The following is a 23,319-nucleotide window of genomic DNA, read 5'->3' on the forward strand; positions in this document are numbered from 1 at the left end:
AATCTATATTTCTTGGCCACAGAATACAAAGCTAGAAATTAAAAACAGCAGCTTAATAAAAGAAACTTCAGCCACTTGAAACCAAAATTTCTCTTCTAGATAATTATTTGGTTAAAGAGGAGATCTAATATACAAGTTTCTTTAGAAAATGAAAATAATTCTGATCAAATCATATAAGCTTTTCCTAAATTCTTATTTAGAGGTAATTCCATAGCCAAACTTTTTATTACAAAAGGAGAGAAATCAATTCAATCATACAAATGAAAAGTTTTAAAAGATATCTGCACCTCTATCCAAGTCCAAAAATACTCTTCAGAAAATAAAATGAGAAAATACAATTGGAAAGGACACCATTCACAATGGCAACTAAAGAGATACCTAGGAATAACTTTCATAAAATTATCCATGTGAATAAAACAAAATTTTATTCAGACATCTTAGGACATTTGAAAAAAATTAGAAACATACTGTATTTTCAGACTATAAGACTCACTTTCCTCCCCAAATTTGGGGGGGAGGAGGGTGCATCTTATAGTCCGAATGTAGCTTTACATTTACATTGGTGAAATATTATGTTATTTATGTTATTAAATATTTTACCACTTTTTTGCGTCAAAAATTTTTTTCCTATTTTCCTCCTCTAAAACCTAGGTGCATCTTATGGTCCGATAAATTTGGCACTACTTTCCTGATAGGAAGGCTAATTGTTGTAAACATATAAATTAGTTCCTATTTTATTTTATCTTCAATTACTGGCACACAGGTAATTGTCTAACAACTGGAACTTCAAAAATTGTATATATAAGTACACATACATTCACTATAATTTTGTACATCTTACTATTTTACATTTACTATATTGCAGCTATAAAAGATGTGTAGCATGCAACTTACAAATAATAAAATACACAGCAGCACTCTCTATTGTAAATTCCACGTTATCAATCAATTCTCCCACAATGCCAAACTCATTACCATAAACTGTATTTTGCCTTCTCCTATTTGCTCAAAGGAAAAATAAAATCTGCCACTCTGTTATATTTCTAGTTTTCACCCAAAAATAAAAATAAAGTTTGAAAAATTGACAAATAGGTATGGTTCAACACAAATCTTTTTATTTACATTAATGAGTAAGACAAACATCAATCAACAAAGATGTATATCCAGACTTCATTCATCACTAATGATAGGACTTCTTTACTAAATCAGATAATGGTTTTCAAATATCAAAAAAACAATTTCTTATGGTCTTTCAAGAATTACATGATACAGCAGAAAATGAAATTTCTCTATCAAAAAAACCTTAGGAGTGGTCATATCCTTCAAGTTAAAGTTTTTTGGTTTTTTGGTTTTGTTTTTTAAAGAGACAGGTCTTAGATTCACTCTGTCCTTGTGGCATTTTTGTCTATTTTTAAGATTTTACTTATTCATTTCTATAAAGAAGAGAAGGGAAGGGAGAAAAACATCAATGTGTGAGGGAAACATTGATTGGTTGCCTCCCATACACCCCAACCGGGGACCTGGCCCATAACCCAGGCATTTGCCCTGACTGGGAATCGAACTAGTGACCTTCCAGTTTGCGGGCTGATTATCCAGCCCACTGAGCCACACCAGCCAGGGCTCAAGTCAGAGTTTAATAACCATGCAGTAGGTTGTGTTATTAAACCAAATAAGCTTCAAGCTGAGGGTGTATGCCTGTGTGCACATCTGTCTATTAGGGAACTCTTGGCATCAGCTTAGGGTGTAGTGAGGGTCCAAAAAAATTAAATAATAAAATTTCTCAGTTTTTCTGTGCTCTTAACAATGTTGCAGATATGGGCATGACACACTTTTAAATTTAATCTGCTTCATTAATTGTTTTCCTCATCATTTTCTCAAGTTTAAACAATCAACAAAATATAAATTTGGATCATTTGGCATATTCCACCATGTAGTATCCTTCCATTTTGGCTGATACAAGCTTCCAGTGAAAGGTTTACCATTATCATTAGGCTTGCACATTTCCAGAAAATGGTTATAGATAGAAGATTAGGAGAATTACCACCTAGAATTATCTATCTAAACTTTTATAAATGTCCTGCTGTTATTTTTCAAAGAATGTCAAAAAATTGTACTCTCAAAAAGTTTATTCTTTCACAATAGCTTGAAAGTATTCTTTGAATCTCTCCCAATGTGATTATATACTCTTCCTAATTAGTCTTTCTTTGGTGAAAATAAAGAATAATTGATGACATAAATTTGTGATAAACTTGAATATACTGTCAAATCTAAAGATGACATCTTGTGTTCTTCTTTTCCTTCTCCTCCAAAGCGCTGGCTTAGAGGCAACATTTTTGTCTAGGGTTGTCAATAATCCATATATCAGAAAACAACCAGCATCAGGTTTCCTGGAGGTAGTGGGGGTCCCAACAGGTAACCAGAGCATGGCAACAGGGAATCTGGAACACAGAGCTCAAAGTACTAGGTATTCTATTGTAGACAGAGAAGTCCCAGACACTGGACTCTAATTAAGGGGCCTGGCATTAATGCCTAGGAAGGGGGACCAGGAAGAGACAGCAGAGCCACACTCAAAGTACTAGGCACATTGCTAAAAGAGTGACACAGAAATACAGGTTAAGGCGGAGGACCTGGCCCCACCAAACAAGGAGAGGATAGGCACCAGCTTGGAGACTTGAAAGCAGCAGTCCTGTCATCAAAACAGCAATGGCGCAAGAATGGAGGTGTTGGTAAAAGGAGCACTGCCTTTGGGGAATGCTAGGTCAAGCAGTGCCTAGGGGAGCATAATTATTTTCAGTGTAATACAAATAAAGGAAGCATTACCTTGGTAGGAGTCGCATCGTCCTGTTGGTGATAGTCGTGTTAGATAGATTAAGATACAGGACTCCAGAACAACCCTCAGAAATGTATCTCATTGATTCATCCTGCACAAAAACAGAGAGAAGAACCTTACCAAAGCCTAGCCAGTTTTGCTATTCTCTCTATCATCTCTCTCCCTGCTCCAAAAAAGTACATGCATGACTTAGTCTCTTCATATGCTTTGATATTAGTGGTAAATCAAATTAAATAGAAGGTGATGATTTTTCTTGAAGCTCCATTACTACCCCCATTTCCCCTTTTTTGGAAATAAATCCCATTTCATTGCAATGATATAACACATTAAAATGAGAATCCTTACAAGTTCAACTCTGTGACAGGTAATTTGACCTCATGTGTTAAAGTCTCAAACACTCCTGACTTATCAGATGTAAGAAAATGATTAAAAATGGGTTAATGTTTTAATTTACTGAAATTATTATTCAAGAATAGTAAATGCTCTCAACTGGACTTCATTAAAAGTGAGTCCATGTTTACACATCTATATTTATATATAGATGCATATAAATATATATTTATGTATATATGTATATATTTGTATATGTGTATTTATATAGATGTGCATGTGAATGTGTGTTTAATTAGTTTCTATGGTTCTGTTACTGGATATATTGAAAAAACTAAACAGTCTTTCACCAAATTTATGGCAAGTTTGTAATGGCCTGAAGTAAAATACAGGCTACATACATGCTGGACATGAAATTCAGTGTTGGGAGTACTGTGGGAGAGAATCTCAAAGATTCGAGCAACCCTCCCCTAGAGAGCCAAAACTGAGACACAAGAGAATGGTGTGACTGTGACCTGAGAGGGAAAGAAAACAAACAGTGACTTCAGGCATGAGCCCTAAGTTGACATTTACAAGACCAGATGGATTACAAGCTCCGATTGCAATGGAGCTGCTTCTCACATGGGTAACTACTTACAAAACTCTCTAGAAGGAGTAGCAGCAGGTTTTTATTTATTTAATGATGGTTCATGAGTCTTCCCAGGAACACTGAGAAGGAACAGGAACCCAGGAACAATAATTAAAACAGCTTGTTTTAATTATTTATGGTGCAAAGATTCTGGAAAGAATAGGCCATTGCAGGAAGAGATGAATTATCAGTTGGCTAGGAGACATGGTTTGGGGAAGAATTCATGGCCTCTATCGTCACCCCAGACACCACTAAGGATGGGAAAGTTTTATTTTCAGCAGTATCATCAACGTTCGACATTCTATTCCCAGTTATTTCCTGAAGTCACAGATATTAAAATAACAAAATCCTGCAGGTTGAGCTTCTGTCACATGGGATAGGAACTGGCTGATTTACAGGGGCAGTGAACCACACCTGAGAAAGGATCCAAGGTTGTGTTTTATGTTGTAAAACTGTAGTTCTGCTGTAGCAAAGGCTCTATGTGCCAATGCCACGTGAGCACAAGTGCAGGGCTTTCCATACACACTGGATTCCTCTCACTACTTTCAAGGTGTCAGCAACTTTTCTAGATACCCCACCACCAAAATGTTGGATTCAGAGTTATGTGGAAATTACAGTATAATTTTTCCCAGAAGGAATGGAGAGAACAATGATAATGTGTGGCATTGGAGTTTAATACAAACAAAATCTAACTTCAAAAATATGATACCAGTCAAATGTTAAAGTGATGATGGGCCCTTTGGAAGACTCCAGCAAAAGTGCAACTGAGATGGGGCAAGAAAAGGATAGAAAGCTGGTTTATGCACTGTTACAGTGGTAGCCACAGAGAGGGTGAAAATTTGAGGACCAGGAAAAGGAAGATGGAGTACTCTTTATGTATCAGAAGAATACAGTCTTCTCTTTGATATGAGGAGGCAAGCCATTTGCTGCATTTTCTTGTTTGGAAAAAATTCAAATGCATCCTATTGTCAATATTTAAAATAAGTCAAGGTTCAATCTCCAAATGTTAGAACGCATAAATGCAGAAACTGTTTGAGTGTCTACATTGCAGAATGGCTTATAAATTTGTCCATAGTGCACTCAAATGTTTTTGAAGATAATATATTCATAAGGCAAGCTCCTTAGAAATCAAAGCTTTTTGAATGAATGTTATCAAGCTCCTTAAATGTAAACTTGTCTCCTAGTCTATGTCTCAAAGGGGAAAACAATAGTAAGAAATAACTGGATAGAATGATCCTCCCTGTATATTATTACTAAACTCCAAAATTGGAGCAGATTTTGATGTTTACAAATTCATTGCAGATGGCACTGTTTTGACTGTCCTATTAGAAAGCCATATTTCAAGAATATGAACTTTAATTCAAGTACAGAACTGAATCTCCCTGAAAACAAGAACTGAAACTTGATTCACTTTTAAATCCCTGTAACACCCATATTAAATAACATAAATTCCCTGTATGCATTCATACGTAAAGATAAATGTATCATTAACATAGCAGGTAGTAAAAATACCCATGGAAAGAACAAAATACAGTAGAAACTTGAAAGAAAGAATGAACGTTGAGACTGGGAAGCAGCGAGGAAGACCCAGTTCATGAAGTCTCTTCTGTGCCAAGGGGCATGGACTTCATCCTGGCTCTGGTGCTTAATGAAGCTGGTACTTCATTCCAGTCCCTCCTCTCTCCTCAGGGACTTCTCCATCAGTTGCTTCAAATGAATTTCTACCAGTTTGTAAACCTAAAACAGGTTTCTCTGCCTCTCCTTTCCTTCTGCCACCATCTTAGTCTCTTTTCTGAAACACTAAGTTTATATGTAATACCTCATTTTTTCACCCCTCCTCTACTTCACAGTTCACTACAATTAGATTTCTGTCCCAATATTCCACTAAACTGTTTTAGCAAAAGCCACAAGTCACCTTCTGATTCTCAAATCTAGGAGGCTCTGCTTAGCCCTTTTCTTACTTGCTCACTTTGGTAGCTTCCTTCCGAGACCCCTCACTCTTTTGTCGTTTGTGATACCTCTCCATTTTCAACTTACTTCCCTCACTACTCCTTCTTAAGATCCCTTTCTGTGTCTTCTCCCACTTGTCCTAAGAGTAAGCATTCTCCAAGGTTCAATTCTCAGTCCTCTTCTCTTCCCATACCTTCTCTCTCTCGGTTGATTTTATTTAGTTGAAATATTATTTATGACATATATAGATGTCAGCCCAAGATAGAATCTCAAGTTTGAGCCAATGGTGTCCATTACTTACTAGATATATCCATATAGTTTTATTCATTAAACATATATAGGATGGGGCAAAAGTAGGTTTACAGTTGTTCATATGGAAAATAATACAAAAATTAATAAATAATACAAGAGTAAACTGTGTTTCGCATACTCACAACCGTAAATCTACTTCTGCCCTACTCTGTATTGTAGAGTATTTACTGTGCCCTGTGTGCTCTGACACACATCTACCTTTTGGGCCTCTTGGGCTACAACCATTGTGATTAGGGCTACTGATGACAGGAACCCAGAAGGACAGCAGCAAACCCTTTCCTGAGTGTCATTCTTGTCTTGAGAAAGGAGGTGAGGTCTCCAGTAAGCCTTAAAGCCTGCCAAAGAGGAAAGAAGCCCCTGAGGACTAAGGGAAAGAGTATTTCAAACAAAGAGCACAGCCTGAGCAAAGGTAAAATAGCAAGAAGCAGCTGAGCAAACCAGCAAAGAAAGCATAGCAATCTCTGGTCACTGAAGCTTAATGTGTGAGGCTGGAAAGAGAGGCAGAGGCAGACCAAGAGGATCACCAAGAGCTTTAACTTTACCCAACAATGTAGATGATGAGTGTGTATAAATGATGGAAAATGGGGGTGAAATGGTCAGATCTGACTTTTAGAAACAGTATTAATGTGCTCACAGGGTGGAGGACAGATAGGAGGTAGAAGGAAGCCCAGAGACAGGGACCAGAAGTTGGCTGAGGTTACACGTTCATTTCCATCTTCTTTGGTACTGCCCCCTTGAAGACCATGATAATGAGTCTATTGTTTCTGCTGGGTCTCAATTTTTCTGTCTCATACATGCATGGCCTTACATATAAATATAGTTCATGTGTGTGTAAATGTTGAATAGTTTCCACTTTCCAAAGACTCCAACCTTGGACATACTTCTACAGGATTAATAATAGCATTACATAAATGGGATAAGATTTCTTGCCAATGTTTAACATAGTTTGCTTTTTTCCATATTTAATCTTAAATGAGCACACAAGCATGTATTTTGGCAAAACCTCTGTGTATTAGCCCTCTGACTGTAGCAAGTCCAAATCTATGTACACAGCAGTAAAATAAGCTTCTTATACTCACTGTGAGGGTTGGACAGTCGGAGACATTCAGCTCTTGCAAATTTTTACAGAGACCTAAATCAAACAAGTGACACATCACTGAACAACATATTACAAATGTTTAACTTAAAGTTTTTCCACCCTACATTCAATGCAATGTATTCATTAGAAAACAAACAAAAACCTTGGCAAGTAACTTATTCTAAATATTGGTTTCTTTTCCCAGAAAAATGATTTCTTTTGGCTTTAAAATTCAGTATATACACATGTTTATTATTGTTTGAGGATTACAGAAGGAAGCAGAAAAGAGAAAAATACTACTTTGGGAAAAAGAGTGTATATTTAGAGTTTTAAGCTTCAAAGCACTTAAAACCAACCTGCTTTTTTTGTGACATGATTTCTTGCTCATTTTTTTTGTTTGTTTTCTGTTTACTTTGAATATGTTACGATGAAAATTTTCAAACATACAAAAAATTGAGAGAATGAAGAATTATACGATGAATATACATAACACCTACATTCTACAATTTATATCTTATTGTATTTGCTTTATCACATTATCCACTTATATATCCATCTCTCTATTGCTCAATTCATCTTATTTTTGATGCATTCTAAAGTCACAAACATCACCATACTCCCCCCCACTACTTCAGCATGCATATTGTATATAATTCAGCAAACATAATAATTAACAAAATATGATTATTTTAGGTTAGGTTTACATACAATTTACAATGAATTTACAGTTAGAGAAGTGGAAGGTTAGAAAGGCTAAGTGCCTGATTAGCTCTGGGACCAGGGGTGACTGTACAGATTGCTCAGAAGACACATACACAAAGAACCAGATGGCAAAGTGATACACAATTAGCACTCTGGGTGTAGGCTGACAGGAAGTAAAACTCCAAATCTGAAACAAAAGAGAAGCACTTAGGAGCGAGAACACAAAATGTAGATAGAGGTATGCTTGAGGCACAGAAGCGGGGAGGCATTCTAGGTGGAGTAGACCACATCACGGAGGAAAACTCCAGGCTAGGAGTGATCCTGGCATTCACACTGCTACGATGAATAGAAAACACATCTGCCATTCATAACCACACAGCCCCACGGTAATAACAACAGAAATGTTATTAATTATAAACCCATTTTGAACATTTCTTCCTCTGCCAAGAATGGACTATATCCTAAGTAATAAATGCAAACCAAAACCACTCTCAGGGTTGAACAATGGAAACAATTCTTTAAGATGTGCAGATTTTGAAAGTCATCAAAGATACTTGCTAAGGAAAAAAATAGATTGCCCCAAAAATATAATAACTAAGTTTATGAGATTAATATTTTCATAGAATGGTTACTTGAGAGTCATTCATGCACTCAGCATTTTTATCAGGAATGTGCTTTGTGCTAATAATTCTACAGGCACCAGAAATACAGCAGTGAACAAAATAGACAAAAGTCTCTGCCCTTATGGAGTGTACATCCTAGTTTGGGCGTGGAGAGGGACTGATAAAACAAAAGAAGGACTGATAGTAAACAAAAGAAGTTAAATAGATGCTTTGACAGGTAGGGAGAGGTACTCTGGAGAAAAATGCAACAAGAAAAAGGGTGGAGGGCAGCCAGTGAAGGGAAAGGGGTGTAACTTCAAATACAGCAGTCAGAGACGTCCTCACTGAGAAAGTGCCCTTTGAGCTAAGCTGTTCAGGAGATAACAAGGACAGCTGCAGTTTACGCTGAGCACTTCTGGAGTCCACATTAAATATGATTGGTGACTGGAAGACAATAAATGGAAGAGAAAAACAAGCTCCGTAGGATAGTCATTGGAGTCCTCCTATTTGCACACCTCAAGGCTGTAAGGAGAAACCTCTTAATTTCTTGAATCCAATGTGATGATGAGCTACAGGTTTCAATTTTCCTAATCCTAAACCCTAACCTTGATTAATACTTCCCCTGGACCAGGCACTTTGCAGTGCCTAGTTCATCCTCTCAACAATACTAGAGGTATCCTCAGTCCCATTTTACAGATGCAGAAGATGAGATTAAATAATTAGCCCAAGTTTGCACAATTAAGCAATTAGGAGAGTCTGGATTCGAACTCAGGGCTCAAACATTTAGCCACTAAACAAAGCACATAGGAGGGTGCAGAGCCTTATACACCACCGTTCTTAATATGCCTTTATTATCTGGAGTGCCTTTGCTTTAAAACAAGCTATTGTCTTTCAATAACATTGCTCACAATAGTCCTTAATTAAATGTTTTTTTTTCTCCTGCAATCTAGGGGCTCCACCATACCTCAGCTGGATCTCTGTGTTCCTGATGTGCATTAGTTAAAATTACCCAAACTTGGATTTCAAAGGAATAATTTCATTGTTCCATCTGTCACACTAAGTAATTGGGACCAGCTGGATGTCAGGATGCGAGTGGTTACCATCATAACCCTGCTTTTCTTTTGTAAAGCCGCTGAGCTCCGCAGGGCAGACCCTGGGGGTGTGAAAAACCAAAGGAATCATGGCCTGGTGGGTGGGGGCCGGAGAGGCTCCAACCCAGTCAAACGCTCCACACCAGACCTCCCCTGCGAAGTGTACACGTATCTTCACGAGAAATACTTAGATTGTCAAGAAAGAAAACTACTTTATGTGCTGCCTGGCTGGCCTCACGATTTGGTGCACATGTTGTTAGCAAGAAACAAGATCCACGTATTGAAGAATAACATGTTTTCCAAGTTCAGAAAGCTTAAAAGCTTGGATCTGCAACAGAATGAGATCTCCAAAATTGAGAATGAGGCTTTCTTTGGTTTAAACAAACTTACCACTCTCTTACTGCAGCATAACCGGATCAAAGTCTTGACAGAAGAAGTGTTCATTTATATGCCTCTCCTGAGCTACCTGCGCCTTTATGACAACCCCTGGCACTGTACTTGTGACATGGAAACACTTATTTCAATGTTGCAGGTTCCAAAGAATCGAAATTTGGGGAATTACGCCAAGTGCAAAAGCCCACAAGAACTAAAAAATAAGAAACTACGACAGATAAAATCTGAAGAGTTATGTAATGAAGAAGAAAAGGAACAATTGGACCCCAAACCCCAAGTGTCAGGGAGACCCCCCACCAGGAAGCCTGAGGCAGATTCTTCTCTTTGCCACATTTATGTGTTTCCCATACAAACACTGGACTGCAAAAGGAAAGGTTTGTAAGTTTCTTACTTTTTCATTTTCACAGATGATTGTAAATGTTCTTTGAATGTTATAACTCTTCCTACACCAGTGCCTTGGAGTTTCTGGTGTAACTTCCCCCAGAATCTTTCTCCAATGACGATGCACCCTACTCCAAGCTTTTCTGGAGTTCAAACTCAAGATGGTTGGTGATTTAGGGGATATTAGAGGAGGGTAGGAGGAACAGCAAATAAGGGTCCTAATCTTTTTTTTTAAGTTAAACAATTGTATTTATTTATTCATTCATTTATTATATATTTTGGTTGGTATTTTTTCCATTGCTATTTATCCCCTTCATACCCCCTCTCCCCCACAGTCACCACACTGTTGCCCTTGTCCATGAGTCCTTTTTTCTTTTTGCTCAATCCCTCCATCCCCTAACCTCCCAACCAAATACCTGTCATCTTGCTTTCTACCTACCGTATGTGTCTGTCACTATTTTGCTACTTCAGTTCATTAGATCCCACATATAACTGAAATCATATGGTACTTGTGTCTCTGACTGGCTTATTTCACTTAGCATAATGTTCTCCAGGTTCACTCATGCTGTAGCAAATGCTAAAATTCTCTTTTTTACAGCACAGTAGTATTCCATTGTGTAAATGCCCTATAGTTGTTTTATGCACTAATCTGATGGGACACTTGGGCTGCTTCCATATTTTGCTGATTGTAAATCACACTGAAATGAAAACAGGGGTGCTTATGTTCTTTTAAATTAGTATTTTGGATTTCTTCGAGTGTATTCCCAGCAGTGGAATTGCTGGGTCAAAAGGCAGATCCTTTTAATTTTTTGAGGTAACTCCATACTGCTTTCCACAATGGCTGCACTAGTCTGCATTCCCAGAAACAATGCAAAAGGATTCGTCTTTCTCCACATCATCACCAGCACTTGTTGTTTGTTGATTTATTATGATAGCCATTCTGGCAGGTGTGAGATGGTATATCATTGTGATTTTAATTTGCATTTTTCTCATGATTAGTGACATTGAGCATCTTTTCATATGTATATTGGCCATGTGTGTGTTTTGTTTACAGAAATGTCTGTTCAGGTCCTTTGACAATTTTTTAATTGGATTATTTGTTTTGTGGTGTTGCTTTGTAAGTTCTTTATAAATTTTGGATATTAATCCCCTATCAGATGCATTGGAGAAATTATTCTCCCCCCATGGGTTGTCTTTTTATTTTGTTGATAGTCCCCTTTGCTGTGCACAAACTTTTTAGTTTGATGTAGTCCCATTTGTTTTATTTTTCTTTTGTTTTCCTTGCCTGGGGAGATATATCAGATAAAATATAGCTATGAACAATGTCTAAGATTTTATTATGTTTTCTTCTAGGATTTTTATGGCGTTTAGTCTAACATTTAAGACTAATCCATTTTGAATTTTTTCTTGTGTGTGGTGTAAGAAGGTGGTCTAGTTTCATTTTTCTGCACACATCTGTCCAATTTTCCCAACAACATTTACTGAATAAACTATCATTAGCCCATTCATTTTGTGTGCTTACTTCCTCTGTCAAATATTAAGTAAGTGGTTATAAAGGGTTTATTTTTGGATTTGGATTATTTTTGTGGGTTTATTTTTGGGTTTGTATTCCATCCCATTGATATGTTGTTGTTTTTTTGGTGCCAGTACCATGCTGTTTTGATTACTATGGCCTTAGAGTCTAGTTTGATATTTGGTAGTGTGATTCTCCAGTTTTTTTCTTCTGTCTGGGATCGCTGTTGCTATGCAGGGCCTTTGGTGATTCATTATAAATATTTGAAATGTTTGTTCCAGTTTTGTGAAATATGACATTGGAATCTTGATAGAAATTGCATTGAATCTATAGATTGCTTTGGGTAGCTTGGATGTCAGTTCTTCCAATCTATGAACACAGTATGCTTCTACTTATTTGTATCTTCTTTAATTTCTCTGAGGACAAGTCTTTTACATCCTTGGTTAGATTTATTCCTAGGTATTTTATTCTTTTTTGAAGCAATTGTGAATGGGATTTTTTTCCCTAATTTCCCTTTCTGTTAGTTTATTATTGGCATATAAAAATGCAACTAATTTCTGGATATCAATTTTGTATCCTGCTACTTCACTGAATTCATTTATCAGTTCTTATAGTTTCTTGGTGGACTCTTTGGAGTTATCTATGTACACTATCATGTCATCTGCAGTAAAGACAGTTTTGCTTCTTCCTTTCCAATTCGGATGCCTTTTATTTCTTCTTCTTCTTTTATTGCTGTGGCTAGCACTACCAGTACTACGTTGAATGTGAGAGGTGAAAGTGGACATCCCTGTCTTGCTCCTCATCTTAAGGGCAATGCTTATAATTTTTGCCCATTGAGTATGATGCTGGCAACGGGTTTGTCATATATGGCCTTTATTATGTTTAGGTATATTTCCTCGATTTCCACTTTGCTGAGGGTTTTTATCATGAACAGTTGCTGGATTTGATCAAAAGCTGTTTCTGCATCTCTTGATATAATCATGTGGTTTTTAACCTTCATTTTGTTTATATGGTGAGTCATATTTATGGATTTGCAAATGTTGTACCAATTTTGCATTCCTGGAATAAATCCCACTTGATCATGATGTATGATCTTTCTGATGTATTGCTGTATTTGGTTTGCTAACATTTTGTTGAGTATTTTAGCATGTATGTGCATTAGGGATACTGGCCTATAATTTTCTTTCATTGTAGTGTCTTTATCTGGTTTTGGAATTAGGATAATGATGGCCTCAAAAATGATCATGGAAATGTTCCCTCATCTTGAATTTTCCTGGAGTAGTTTGAGAAGGATAGGTATTATTTCTTCTAAGAATGTTTGATAAAATTCACCTGTGAAGCCATCTGCTCCAAGGCTATTTTTTCTTGGGGTTTTTTTTATTACTGCTTCAATTTCACTAGGTGTAATCTCTCTATTCAGATTCTCTGATTCTTCCTGATTGAGTTTTGGAAGATTGTATGTTTCTAGGAATTTATTCATTTTGTTCAGGTTGTCCAGTTTGTTGGCATATAATTCTTCATAATATTTTCTTACAATCCTTTGTATTTCTTTGGTGTCAGTTGTTATCCCCCCTCTCTCATTTCTGATTTTATTTATTTGGATCCTCTCTGGCTTTTCTTAATAAGTCTGGTTAAAGATTTGTTAATCTTGTTTATCTTTTCAAAGAACCAGCTCTTGGACTCATTGATCTTTTGTATCACTTTTTAAGGCTCCATTTTGTTTATTTCTGCTCTGATCTTTATTATTTCCATCCTGCTACATACTTTGATCTTTGTTTGTTATTCTTTTTCAAGTTCCTTAAGTGTAAAGTTAGATTGTTTATTTGAGCTTTTTTTTGTTTCTTGAGGCAGGCCTGCAGTGCTATGAATTTCCCTCTCAGAACTGCTTTCCTTGTGTCACACAGATTTTGGATTGTTGTGTTCTCATTTCCATTTGTTTTAAGGTATTTTTTAATCTCTTCCTTGATCTCATTGTTGACTCATTCATTGTTTAATAACTTGTTATTTAGCTTCCATGTCTTTGGATATTTATCAGTTTTTTTTTCTTGTGATTGATTTCTAGTTTGATAACACTGTGGTCAAAGAAAATGCCTAATAGGATTTCAATCTTTTTAAATTTATTGTGACTTATATTGTGTCCTAATATATGGTCTATCCTAGAAAATGTTCCATGTGCACTTGAAAAGGATGTATATTCTGCTCCTTTGGGGTGAAATGACCTGAAAATATTAAATACATTTGATCTAGTGTGTCATTTAAGGCCACAGTCTCCTTTTGATTTTCTGTCTGGAAAATCTATCCATTGAAGACAAAATTTTCTTCTATGACTGTATTTATGAATCTCTCCTTTTATGTCCATCAAGATTTGCTTTACATATTTAGATGCCCCTAGTTGGGTGTGTGAATGTTTACTAGGATTACATCCACTTGTTGTATTGTTCCCTTTATCATTATATAGTGTCCTTATTTGTCTCTTACTATAGCCTTGGTTTCAAAGTCTATTTTGTTAGATATAAATATTGCTACCCCAGCTTTTTTTTCTTTCTGTTTGCATGAAATCTCTTTTTCAGTCTCTTTACTTTTAGTCTGTGTGATCTTTCATTCTGAGGTGATCTCTTAGAGCTTATATATGGATTTTATTTTCTTATCCATCCAGCTACCCTATGTCTTTTAATTGGAGCCTTTTAGCCATTTACTTTAAAAGTGATTATTAATATACATATTTATTGCCATTTTAAAACTGTTTTCCTATTTTTTTCTTCCTCTTAAAGCAAGCCCTTTAACAGTTGTTGCAGTACTGAGTTTGTGTTAACAAACTCCTTTATCTTTTTCTTGTCTGGGTAGCTCTTTTACTGCTACTTCAATTTTAAATGATAGCTTTGCTGGGTAAAATAGCCTTCATGGTAAGTCCTTGCTTTTTATCACTTTGAATATTTAATGCCAAACCCTTCTGGCCTGAAAATTTCTGTTGAGAAATCAGCTGAGTCTAATGGGAGCTTTCTTGTCAGAAACTAACAACTTTACTTTTGCGGCTTTTAAAATTCTCTCCTTTTCTTTAAGCCTTGCATTTAAATTATGACGTGTCTTGGTGTGGGTCTATCTTGTTTGGGACTCTATGCACTTCCTGTATTTATGTATCTTTTTCCATCACTAGGTTAGGGAATTGTTGTATCATTATTTCTTCAACTAGGTTCTCAATCCTTGGCTCATTCTCTTCTACTTCTGGTCTCCCATGATGTGGATGTTGACTTTCCTCATTTTTTAAAATTCTCTCTTTTTGTTGCTCTGCTTGGGTATTTTTTCTAACTTGTCTTGCAAACATCTGATCTGATCCTTTGCCTCATCTAACCTACTGTTTATTCCTTACAGGAATTATTTCAAGTATTGCATTTTTTGTTTCTTCTTTTAAGATTTCAGTATTTTATATTTATTTTTAATCATATTTTATTGATTATGCTATTACAATTGTCCTGATTTTTCCCCCTTTCCCCCTCTCCACCCTGCATGCCCCACTCCCTCAGGCAATTCCCAAACTATTGTTAATGTGCATGGGTCATGTGTATAAGTTCTTTGGCCACTCTGTTTAGTATGCCATACTTTACATCCCCACAACTATTCTGTAACTACCTATTTGTACTTCTTAATACCCTCACCTCTTCACCCATTCCTCCACAACCCCTTTCTTCAGTAAACCATCAAAACACTCTCCGTATCTATGAATCTGTCGCTGTTCTTCTTGTTTGCCTAGTTTGCTTTGTAGATTCAATTGTTGATAGATACGTATTTTTGCCATTTTAGTGCTCATGATTTTGATCTTCTTTTTCTTAAATCAGTCCCTTTAACATTTCATAAAATAGTGGTTAGGTGAAGATGAACTGTAGTTTTCTCTTGTCTGGAAACCTCTGTATCTGCCCTACCATTCTAAATGATAGTTTTGCTAGATAGAGTAATCTTGATTTTAGGTCCCTGTTTTTCATGACTTTGAATATTTCTTGCTAATCCCTTCTAGCCTGCAAAGTGTCCTTTGAGAAATCAGCTGACAGTCTTATGGGAACTCCCCTGTAGATAACAAACTTTTTTTCTCTTGCTACTTTTAAGAGTCTCTATCTATAACCTTTGGCATTTTAATTACGATGTATCTTGGAGTGGGCCTCTTTACATCCATCTTGTCTGGGCCTCTCTTTGCTTTCTGGACTTGCATATCTATTTCCTTCTCCATATTAGGGAAGTTGTCTTTCATTATTGTTTTCAAATAGATTTCCAATATCTTAGTCTTTCTCTTCTCTTTTTGACACCCCTATGATGTGAATGTTGGACCTCTTGAAGTTTTCCCAGAGACTGATATATGATCCTCATTTTTTTTTATTCTTTTTTCTTCTTGTTATTCTTATTGGTTGTTTTTTGCCTCCTTAGGTTCCAAATCATTGATTTGATTTTTGGCTTTATCCACTCTACTGTTGTTCCCTGTAAATTGTTCTGTATTTCAATTAGTGAATCCTTCATTTCTGATTGGAATTTTTTTTTAAAGATTTTATTTATTTACTTTTAGAGAGGGAAGGGGGGGAGAGAGAGAGAGAGAGAGAGAAACATTAATGTGCGGTTGCTGGGGGTTATGGCCTGCAACCCAGGAATGTACCCTGGCTGGGAATCGAACCTGGGACACTTTGGTTCCCAGCCTGCGCTCAATCCACTGAGCTACGCCAGCCAGGGCTGATTGGAATTTTTTAATGCTATTGATGTCCTCACTAAGTTCCTTGAGCATCCTTATAACTAGTGTTTTGAACTCTATATCTGATAGATTGCTTATCATCATTTTTTAGTTCTTTTTCTGGAGTTTTGATGTGTTCTTTCATTTGGACCATGTTTCTTTGACTCCTTGTGTTGGTATCATTCCTTTGTTTGTTTCTATGTATTAGGTAGAGTTGCTTTGCCTCCATTTATTGGTAGTGTGGCCTAATATAGGAGATGTCCTATAGGGTCCAGTGGCACAGCCTCCTCTATCACCCAAGCTGGGTACTTGAGGTGAACCCTTTGTGTGGGCTGAGTACACCCTTCTTTTGTAGTTGAATCTTGGTTTCTGTTGGCAGATCAATGGTAGGGATTGCCCAGGCCAGTCAGTTGCAAGGATTGTCTGTGACCACTTACCACCAACCTCTGCCCTGCATGGAGGATCAGCTATGCAGGGGCAGGGTGGTGGTGCTCTGACATGGTCTGTTGCTGTCCACTGGGTGTGTTGGCCCTTGGGTTCCCCAGGTGGTACAGGCCAAAATCAGCCCCCAGCTGTGGTTTGCTTAGGGCCACTCTTCCTGAACTATACAGCAATCTGAGATGGCTGCTACTTGTGCTGAGCTTGGAGATTCCAAACTGTGAATATAGGCTAGCTGCTGCTAGTGCTGGTCCTGGGGTTCACTGAGGACAGCTGTTGCTTATTTGAGAGGATTTAGGAGGTTGTGATACATGAACCAAGACCAGCTATTTATATGGAAAAGCAGCTTGGGTAGGCCTGTAAGTTGGTTGGGACAGAGTCTCTGGGGATCTCCAAGGTGTGTCAAACAGTGTTAGGCAGGGTGATGGAGTAATAGATATGGCACCAGCTGGCCAGCTGGTTCTGTGGCTCTGTTGGAGGAGAGTTTAGAAAAGGTACAATGGCCTCTGCTTGCTTTAATGCCAGACACTGCAGTTCTTCCTGGAGTGCCATTGGTGCCTTTCAAGCTTCTAGTCAAGTGCTGAAGCTCTGAAGGGGTGTGTCTGAGTAGGTAATTTCATGTTGGGTTCTTTAAGAGGAACTGCTTGGGCTCCGGAAATTTCTTCCATCAACTCAATCTTCGCTGGTTTTTGCAGTCAGAAGTTGTGGGGGTTTATCTTCCTGGCACTGGAACCCTGGGTTGGAGGGCCTGGTTGGGGACAGACTCCTTGCTCCCAAGATATCCCTCCCAAATTTCTATCCACCACACGTGGGAATGGGACCAGCCTATTCCACATTGCTGCCCAGTCTGGGTGGATGTGGTTTCTTTAATTCCGTAGTTGTCAGACTTCCATTCAGCTTGATTTCTGACAGTTCTGAACCATAGTTGTTCTATATTTTTGCTGTCATTTTGAATCAGTTGTGCAAAGATGTGAGCCATGTCTGCCTATGCTGCCATCTTGATCCACATTCTTTATTCCTGCCTGGTCCTTTTTTATGGGTTCTGTCTTTTTAAATACTGTTGAGTATCCTTATAATCATTACTCTAAACTCTATGTCTGATAAATTGCTTGCCTCCATTTCATTTCGTTCTTTTTCTGACAGGTTCTATTGTTCATTCAGTTGGGGTCTGTTTCTTTCTTTTTGCATTTTGTCTGACTTTTTATATTTGTTTCTATGTTCTATGTGTTAGGTCGGTCCACAAAGAGTCTGGTTCAGCCCTGTGTCACTACATGTGACTGGCTCTGGTCTACCCGTTGGAACTATCAGTAATTCAAATCTTCTGGCTCCCTCTGTTGGGCCTGGTGTTGCAGAAAAAGCCAAGCTGCATTCAAAGGCTGGCTTCTACCTAGTCCTGGGGGAAGCTAAAGCCTCCAGCTCCCAGAGGTCTGCCTTTGCTGTTAGGCTTAATCACTGAAATAGCCTCCAGTTGTATTCAGCAGCCTGGTTTAAGCTCCACTGGTGGGGTGAGATGGATTCCTGCAGATGGTGCTATTGCTTCCCCCCCAGGCTGATGCTACTTGGAGGGCAGTGCTCTGCCCAAGAGAGATGGCTTCTGCAGTATGGAGAATGACTCAGCACAGTGATCCTGGCGGCTGACCCTTTAGCTCTTTCTCAGAGCCTCGAACCCCAGTCTCTCTTCATGTATTTCTAGTCCACTCTTCCCTTCTTCTTCTGGAGCCCAGAGCAAGTGGCTTCAAATGAAATTTTGCATGTTGGCCCTTTAAGAGGCTCTCTGCATCTCTAGCTATCTCTCCCTGTCAGACAGAAATCCCACTGCTTTTCACAGTCAAATGTTACTTGGGACCTTTCAGGTCTGGTGCTCTATGCTGGGAAACCCAGCTTGGAGTGTAGACCCCACACACCTCAGGGCTACCCCCAAGGCCAATGAAATGTCCCTCCAGCACTTCAGCTGCCACCTGTGGGAGCCCAGCCAGCCCTCTCATGTCTCCACACTCTCTACCAGTCTCCTTGTGGTGATCTGATTTCTTCTGTAAGTCGTTGGTTATAAGACTTCTCTCCAGCTAGTGTTCAGTTGGATTTTCAGGATTATTTTTCTATAACTTAGTTGTCATTCCAGTTTGATCCTAGGAGGAGGTTAGTGTAACTTCCATCTACTTCACTGCCATCTTGTAGAATCTAGGTTCTACTCATATTTGCTCTGCAATCTGTGGCTATAAGGAATACCTTTAATCTTAAAACTAATGTAGTTTAATTTATGTTGTAAACCAGTGGGTATGAAAACAAGTGCAAACTGCTGTCTACCTAACCCAACTTACCCCAGGTAGAGTCGGAACATGGTGTACATCTGTGAGGAAATGATTACATCAAGGAAAACCATGTGCAGGACTGGACAGGTGAGAGCACTGTCAGAGGGAGCACTCCAAGCACTCTGTAGTGATCGGTGTATCTTATAATTTAGTCTTAAGGCTTTAATAAGTACTTGCTAACATCCTGTACCTTATTTGTCCCCAAATTACCCAAAATAAAACACAAAAATATTGAAAAAAAATAAGTTGAAAGTATTTAATCCAAAAACTATGAGACTAAGGGAATCTTTCCAGAAAACTACCTACTTCCTGAAAATTATTACTGGGTCTTATATCCCACACATTCTTGGGTTAGTACTGTGTAGGATTTGCACACAAGATAAATTCATGAAATAAAACAGAAGGGAGATTTTTAGTAATGCTCTTGATATATTAGTGAAGACATTCTCGAAGTATGGTCTCAGAACTGCTAATCTGCACTAGGATAACAAGCCATATGACAGTGTCTGACTTTCATTTCTGACATGGATTAATAACTTATTTGTAATAATATATTAAAGCCAGATGTCATTGAATTAAGGTCTTATGGTATCATTCCTTCCACGTACTTTGTGAAATTTGCTTTTTTTGTTTCTTTAAGAACAGAAAGGGAAGGCTAGGAACATAGAGACTCTGGCTCCTCTCAAGGGAACCATAGCCAGGAATTCATTTACATTGCAGAAGCAGGCAACCTGAGTCAGCAGTAAATTTGTTAATTTACTGGCGAAGTCATGCTCAGGTCTTGCCCTCTGCTGTCCAACTCTGGAAGTGGCACCTAGTGAGGTCACATCACTGCCATGTGGCATGGGAGGTTTGCTTACTATGTCACCGTGTGAACTGTATATAATTTGATACCATAGGAGAACAATTACAGCATCATAACCTAGGGGATGCTGTTCTGGGGTTCTCTGAATTAAAAGAATTTTCATTAACTGAGAACCTACTATGTTCCAGGTGGTCCACACACATACTGTTTACAGTTGACTTCCAGGAAGGTAATCTAACCCTATTTACACTGAGGAAAATGAGTCTCAGGGAAACAGTCACTTGGCTGAGGTCTCATAGGTAAATAGCAAAGCAAAGATTTGAACCTTGGTCTACCTGAGCCTGCTGTCTTTTAATGTTAATCTGATTATATTCAAATGAGCAGCTGTCTTAACAATAGAAGCATTAGAGAATTCCAGAAAAGTCAGTATATGTAGTTTCTCTGTAATAGATTGGGTGGAATTTCCCTGATATTTTTACTGTGAGTAGTGCTTCACTCTGAAGAATGTGTCCTACTAGGATTTCCTTTGTGGTGCTTAAAAACCTGGGTTAGAAAAATTACTTGATGTTGCTGAGGTTCTATCCTCAAGCTAAAGTTAATTTGCACTTGGTGCATCAGGTGATAAAGAGTAAGTAGGTAAAGTTCATTAATTATCTGAGAAAAAATCACATCAACATAAAGTTAAAGACTTCTATAGCTAGACTACACTGCCACTTAAGAAGAGATAGCTTATTAGAGAATTTCTTTCTTAGTGCTCTTCTTTTCTTGGGCTACTCTCTCCCTCTGCACCTATTTCTACCTTTGTCTTTTTTTTTTTCCATGATATTTTTCTCTTTCTCCCTTGGCAAAAATACAAACATTTTTAATGCTTTATTTTCTTCAGTTGTTGTCCAAACACAACTTTCCTGATATGCCTCATAAATGCATTCCCTTTGCTTTAAAAATACCTATATCTTTTACTGGAAAATAATATAAATAAAGTGTAATGACATACACAACACATGTAACATAGGCTCATGCACTAATAGACAATTCAAGTTCCTCCACATGAAATGACTACATAAGTCAGAGGCTCACTTTTTAGATTTAAAAATATAGATCAAATGAAGAGTACTTTTGTCTTTTAATATAATCAATATAAATCACTTTCACTATGGTTGATATAAATCTATTGATTACTTTTAACACTTTGGCATTTTGTCGATCCCTATAAGTTTTAAGACAAAGATTTTATCTATTAAACACCTTTTGGTGCTGCCTGGTACAGAGCCATGTTCAGATTGATGATAATAATTGAGCTGCTTTCTTTGCTCTTGCAAAGCGATAATCTTAAACAACCTTTAAAAATAAGATTACATTGAGGTTAAAAATCATGTCCAGAATTCAAATATGACAATCTGAATATATTTCATTGTAATTTTCCCTATCCCATTCTATAAAGACGTAATAAATGTCAAATGCTAAGAACAATTGTTCTGCAATGTTCGGCTCTGGCTCCCTGCCAGAATGTAGTAATACTTTTGATTGTGTACCATGTTAGACACTATGTAGGATCAAACAAAGTCTAAAACATGCCATCAATAGTGAAACTAGCAGTGATATTAATGAATAAGAGCTGCTATCTAAATCCTTGGTGTGCCTAAGACAGCAGTTTCATGCATTATTTCATTTATTCCTCACAACCTTAAAAGAAGTATTATTGTTATCCTCATTTTATAAATGAAGAAACTGAGGTGTAGAGAAGTTATGTTTCCCTTCTGAGGTCACACAGGCTGTACACAAGTAGTTCCCAAGCCACTGACCATCATGAAACATTATCTCTTCCTTCAAGTTTCTGGATACATCTATTAATCAAGGAGAATTTTGCCCTGGCTGGGTGGCTCAGTTAGTTGGAGTGTCATCCCATTCACCAAAAGGTTGTGGTTCAATGCCCAGTCAGGGCACATACCTAGGTTGTGGTGTGGATCCTGGGTTGGGGCTTGTAAGGGAGGCAACCAATCAATGTTTCTCTTTCACATCGTTGGTTTTTTTCTCTCTCTCTCCCCCTTCCTCCCCCCACTTCTCTCTCTTCCTTCCTCTCTCTAAAATCAGTAAACATATCCTCAGGTGAGGATTTAAAAAAAAAGAATTTTAAAGAATTTGAACCCTTCTTCTCAGGCTCTGTACAGCAAACCATACACATGATCCCACACAGGGAACCTGAATACAGATTCCCCTCCCTCTGGAGTTGTGCCTTTCCCAGCTGACAGATGATGAGTCAGATGGTGTGTGTGGGGCACCCAATAGGTGCCAATTTGACCACACAGACCTCAAAGATCACTATGTTTGTCTTAAACATCTGACAGTAAGAAACAGAAATAATAGCTTTATTCACTGAGAGCCAGGCACTTTGCCAACAAAACTTAGTCTTTCAAAGGAAATAAATGTGAAATTAGTTGAAAGGCATGTTTATGCCATATTGAGGTAAATGGATTTGCCAAAAATACATGAAAGGAGTTTTAAAACTCCTTTGTAGCTTTGCATTTACCAGAATAGTTTACCATTTTTAAGGATTCATTTTTACCTCTAAGATTAGGACTGGGGAGAATTATGCCAATAAACTGCTCCCAGTACCCTCTGAAATCAATTTCTGCGCTGGCTTGAAAATAATTAAGATTTTTTTTTGCAACAAACAGGCCCATCTATGTTTCTTTACCTACTACTTTCAAACCTTCAGAGTAGTTAGGACATTGCTGACAGCCAAGAAAGACTACTAAGTGGGAAATTATGTGGAGAAAATTTGCCAATTCCCTCCTCACAATCAGCAAGGCTTGTCAGGGGTGATAATTAAGTAAATACGGTATCTGTTGAGGGTTTACCAAGAATTTTAGGTAGCAGCAAATAACAATGTGGTACCTGGTTTAGAAATGCCACATTGACCAAATTTGTTCCTGGCCTGGAGAAATTAGTAATCTTTATCAAAGCGAACATACTTTATTTACATCAATAGTTTCAAGTATAATGCAAGCTTAAAGTTAAAGAACTAAAGAACTGTTTTTACCCATCAATACAATAAAATTTTCCCATTTTTCTAGTAAAGGCTTTGGTTTGCGATTCCTGGTATTACTTGTGGATCCTATTTTTACTCAGGGCTGCTGCTAACAATGCCAAAGTCGGTTCCACAATTCTTGTGCCTTTCCAGCATCCATAGGTCTGCCACATTGCTTATGCTGGGTTTCAGGCTGTTCTCATTGACCCTTTTTTCTACCC

At 37.7% G+C, this 23,319-nt stretch overlaps 2 protein-coding genes across 2 annotated transcripts in view; one reads left to right on the forward strand and one right to left on the reverse strand.

The window, feature by feature from the left end:
- Nucleotides 1-23,319, reverse strand: part of FBXL13 (F-box and leucine rich repeat protein 13) — a 268,523-nt gene that overhangs the window by 127,880 nt on the left and 117,324 nt on the right. Inside the window, exons 10-11 of the mRNA XM_028526008.2 lie at nucleotides 7,130-7,182; nucleotides 2,821-2,921 (exon numbers count right to left, since the gene is read on the reverse strand). Coding sequence (XP_028381809.2) covers nucleotides 2,821-2,921; nucleotides 7,130-7,182 — 154 coding nt within the window. The remainder of the gene's footprint in view (nucleotides 1-2,820; nucleotides 2,922-7,129; nucleotides 7,183-23,319) is intronic.
- The window catches only part of LRRC17 (leucine rich repeat containing 17), a 39,567-nt gene that overhangs the window by 7,735 nt on the left and 8,513 nt on the right, over nucleotides 1-23,319 (forward strand). Inside the window, exon 2 of the mRNA XM_028525646.2 lies at nucleotides 9,383-10,290. Coding sequence (XP_028381447.1) covers nucleotides 9,519-10,290 — 772 coding nt within the window. The 5' untranslated portion in view covers nucleotides 9,383-9,518. The remainder of the gene's footprint in view (nucleotides 1-9,382; nucleotides 10,291-23,319) is intronic.

The sequence above is a fragment of the Phyllostomus discolor genome, chromosome 10, assembly GCF_004126475.2.
Source record: "Phyllostomus discolor isolate MPI-MPIP mPhyDis1 chromosome 10, mPhyDis1.pri.v3, whole genome shotgun sequence".
NCBI classification, from domain to species: domain Eukaryota; kingdom Metazoa; phylum Chordata; class Mammalia; order Chiroptera; family Phyllostomidae; genus Phyllostomus; species Phyllostomus discolor.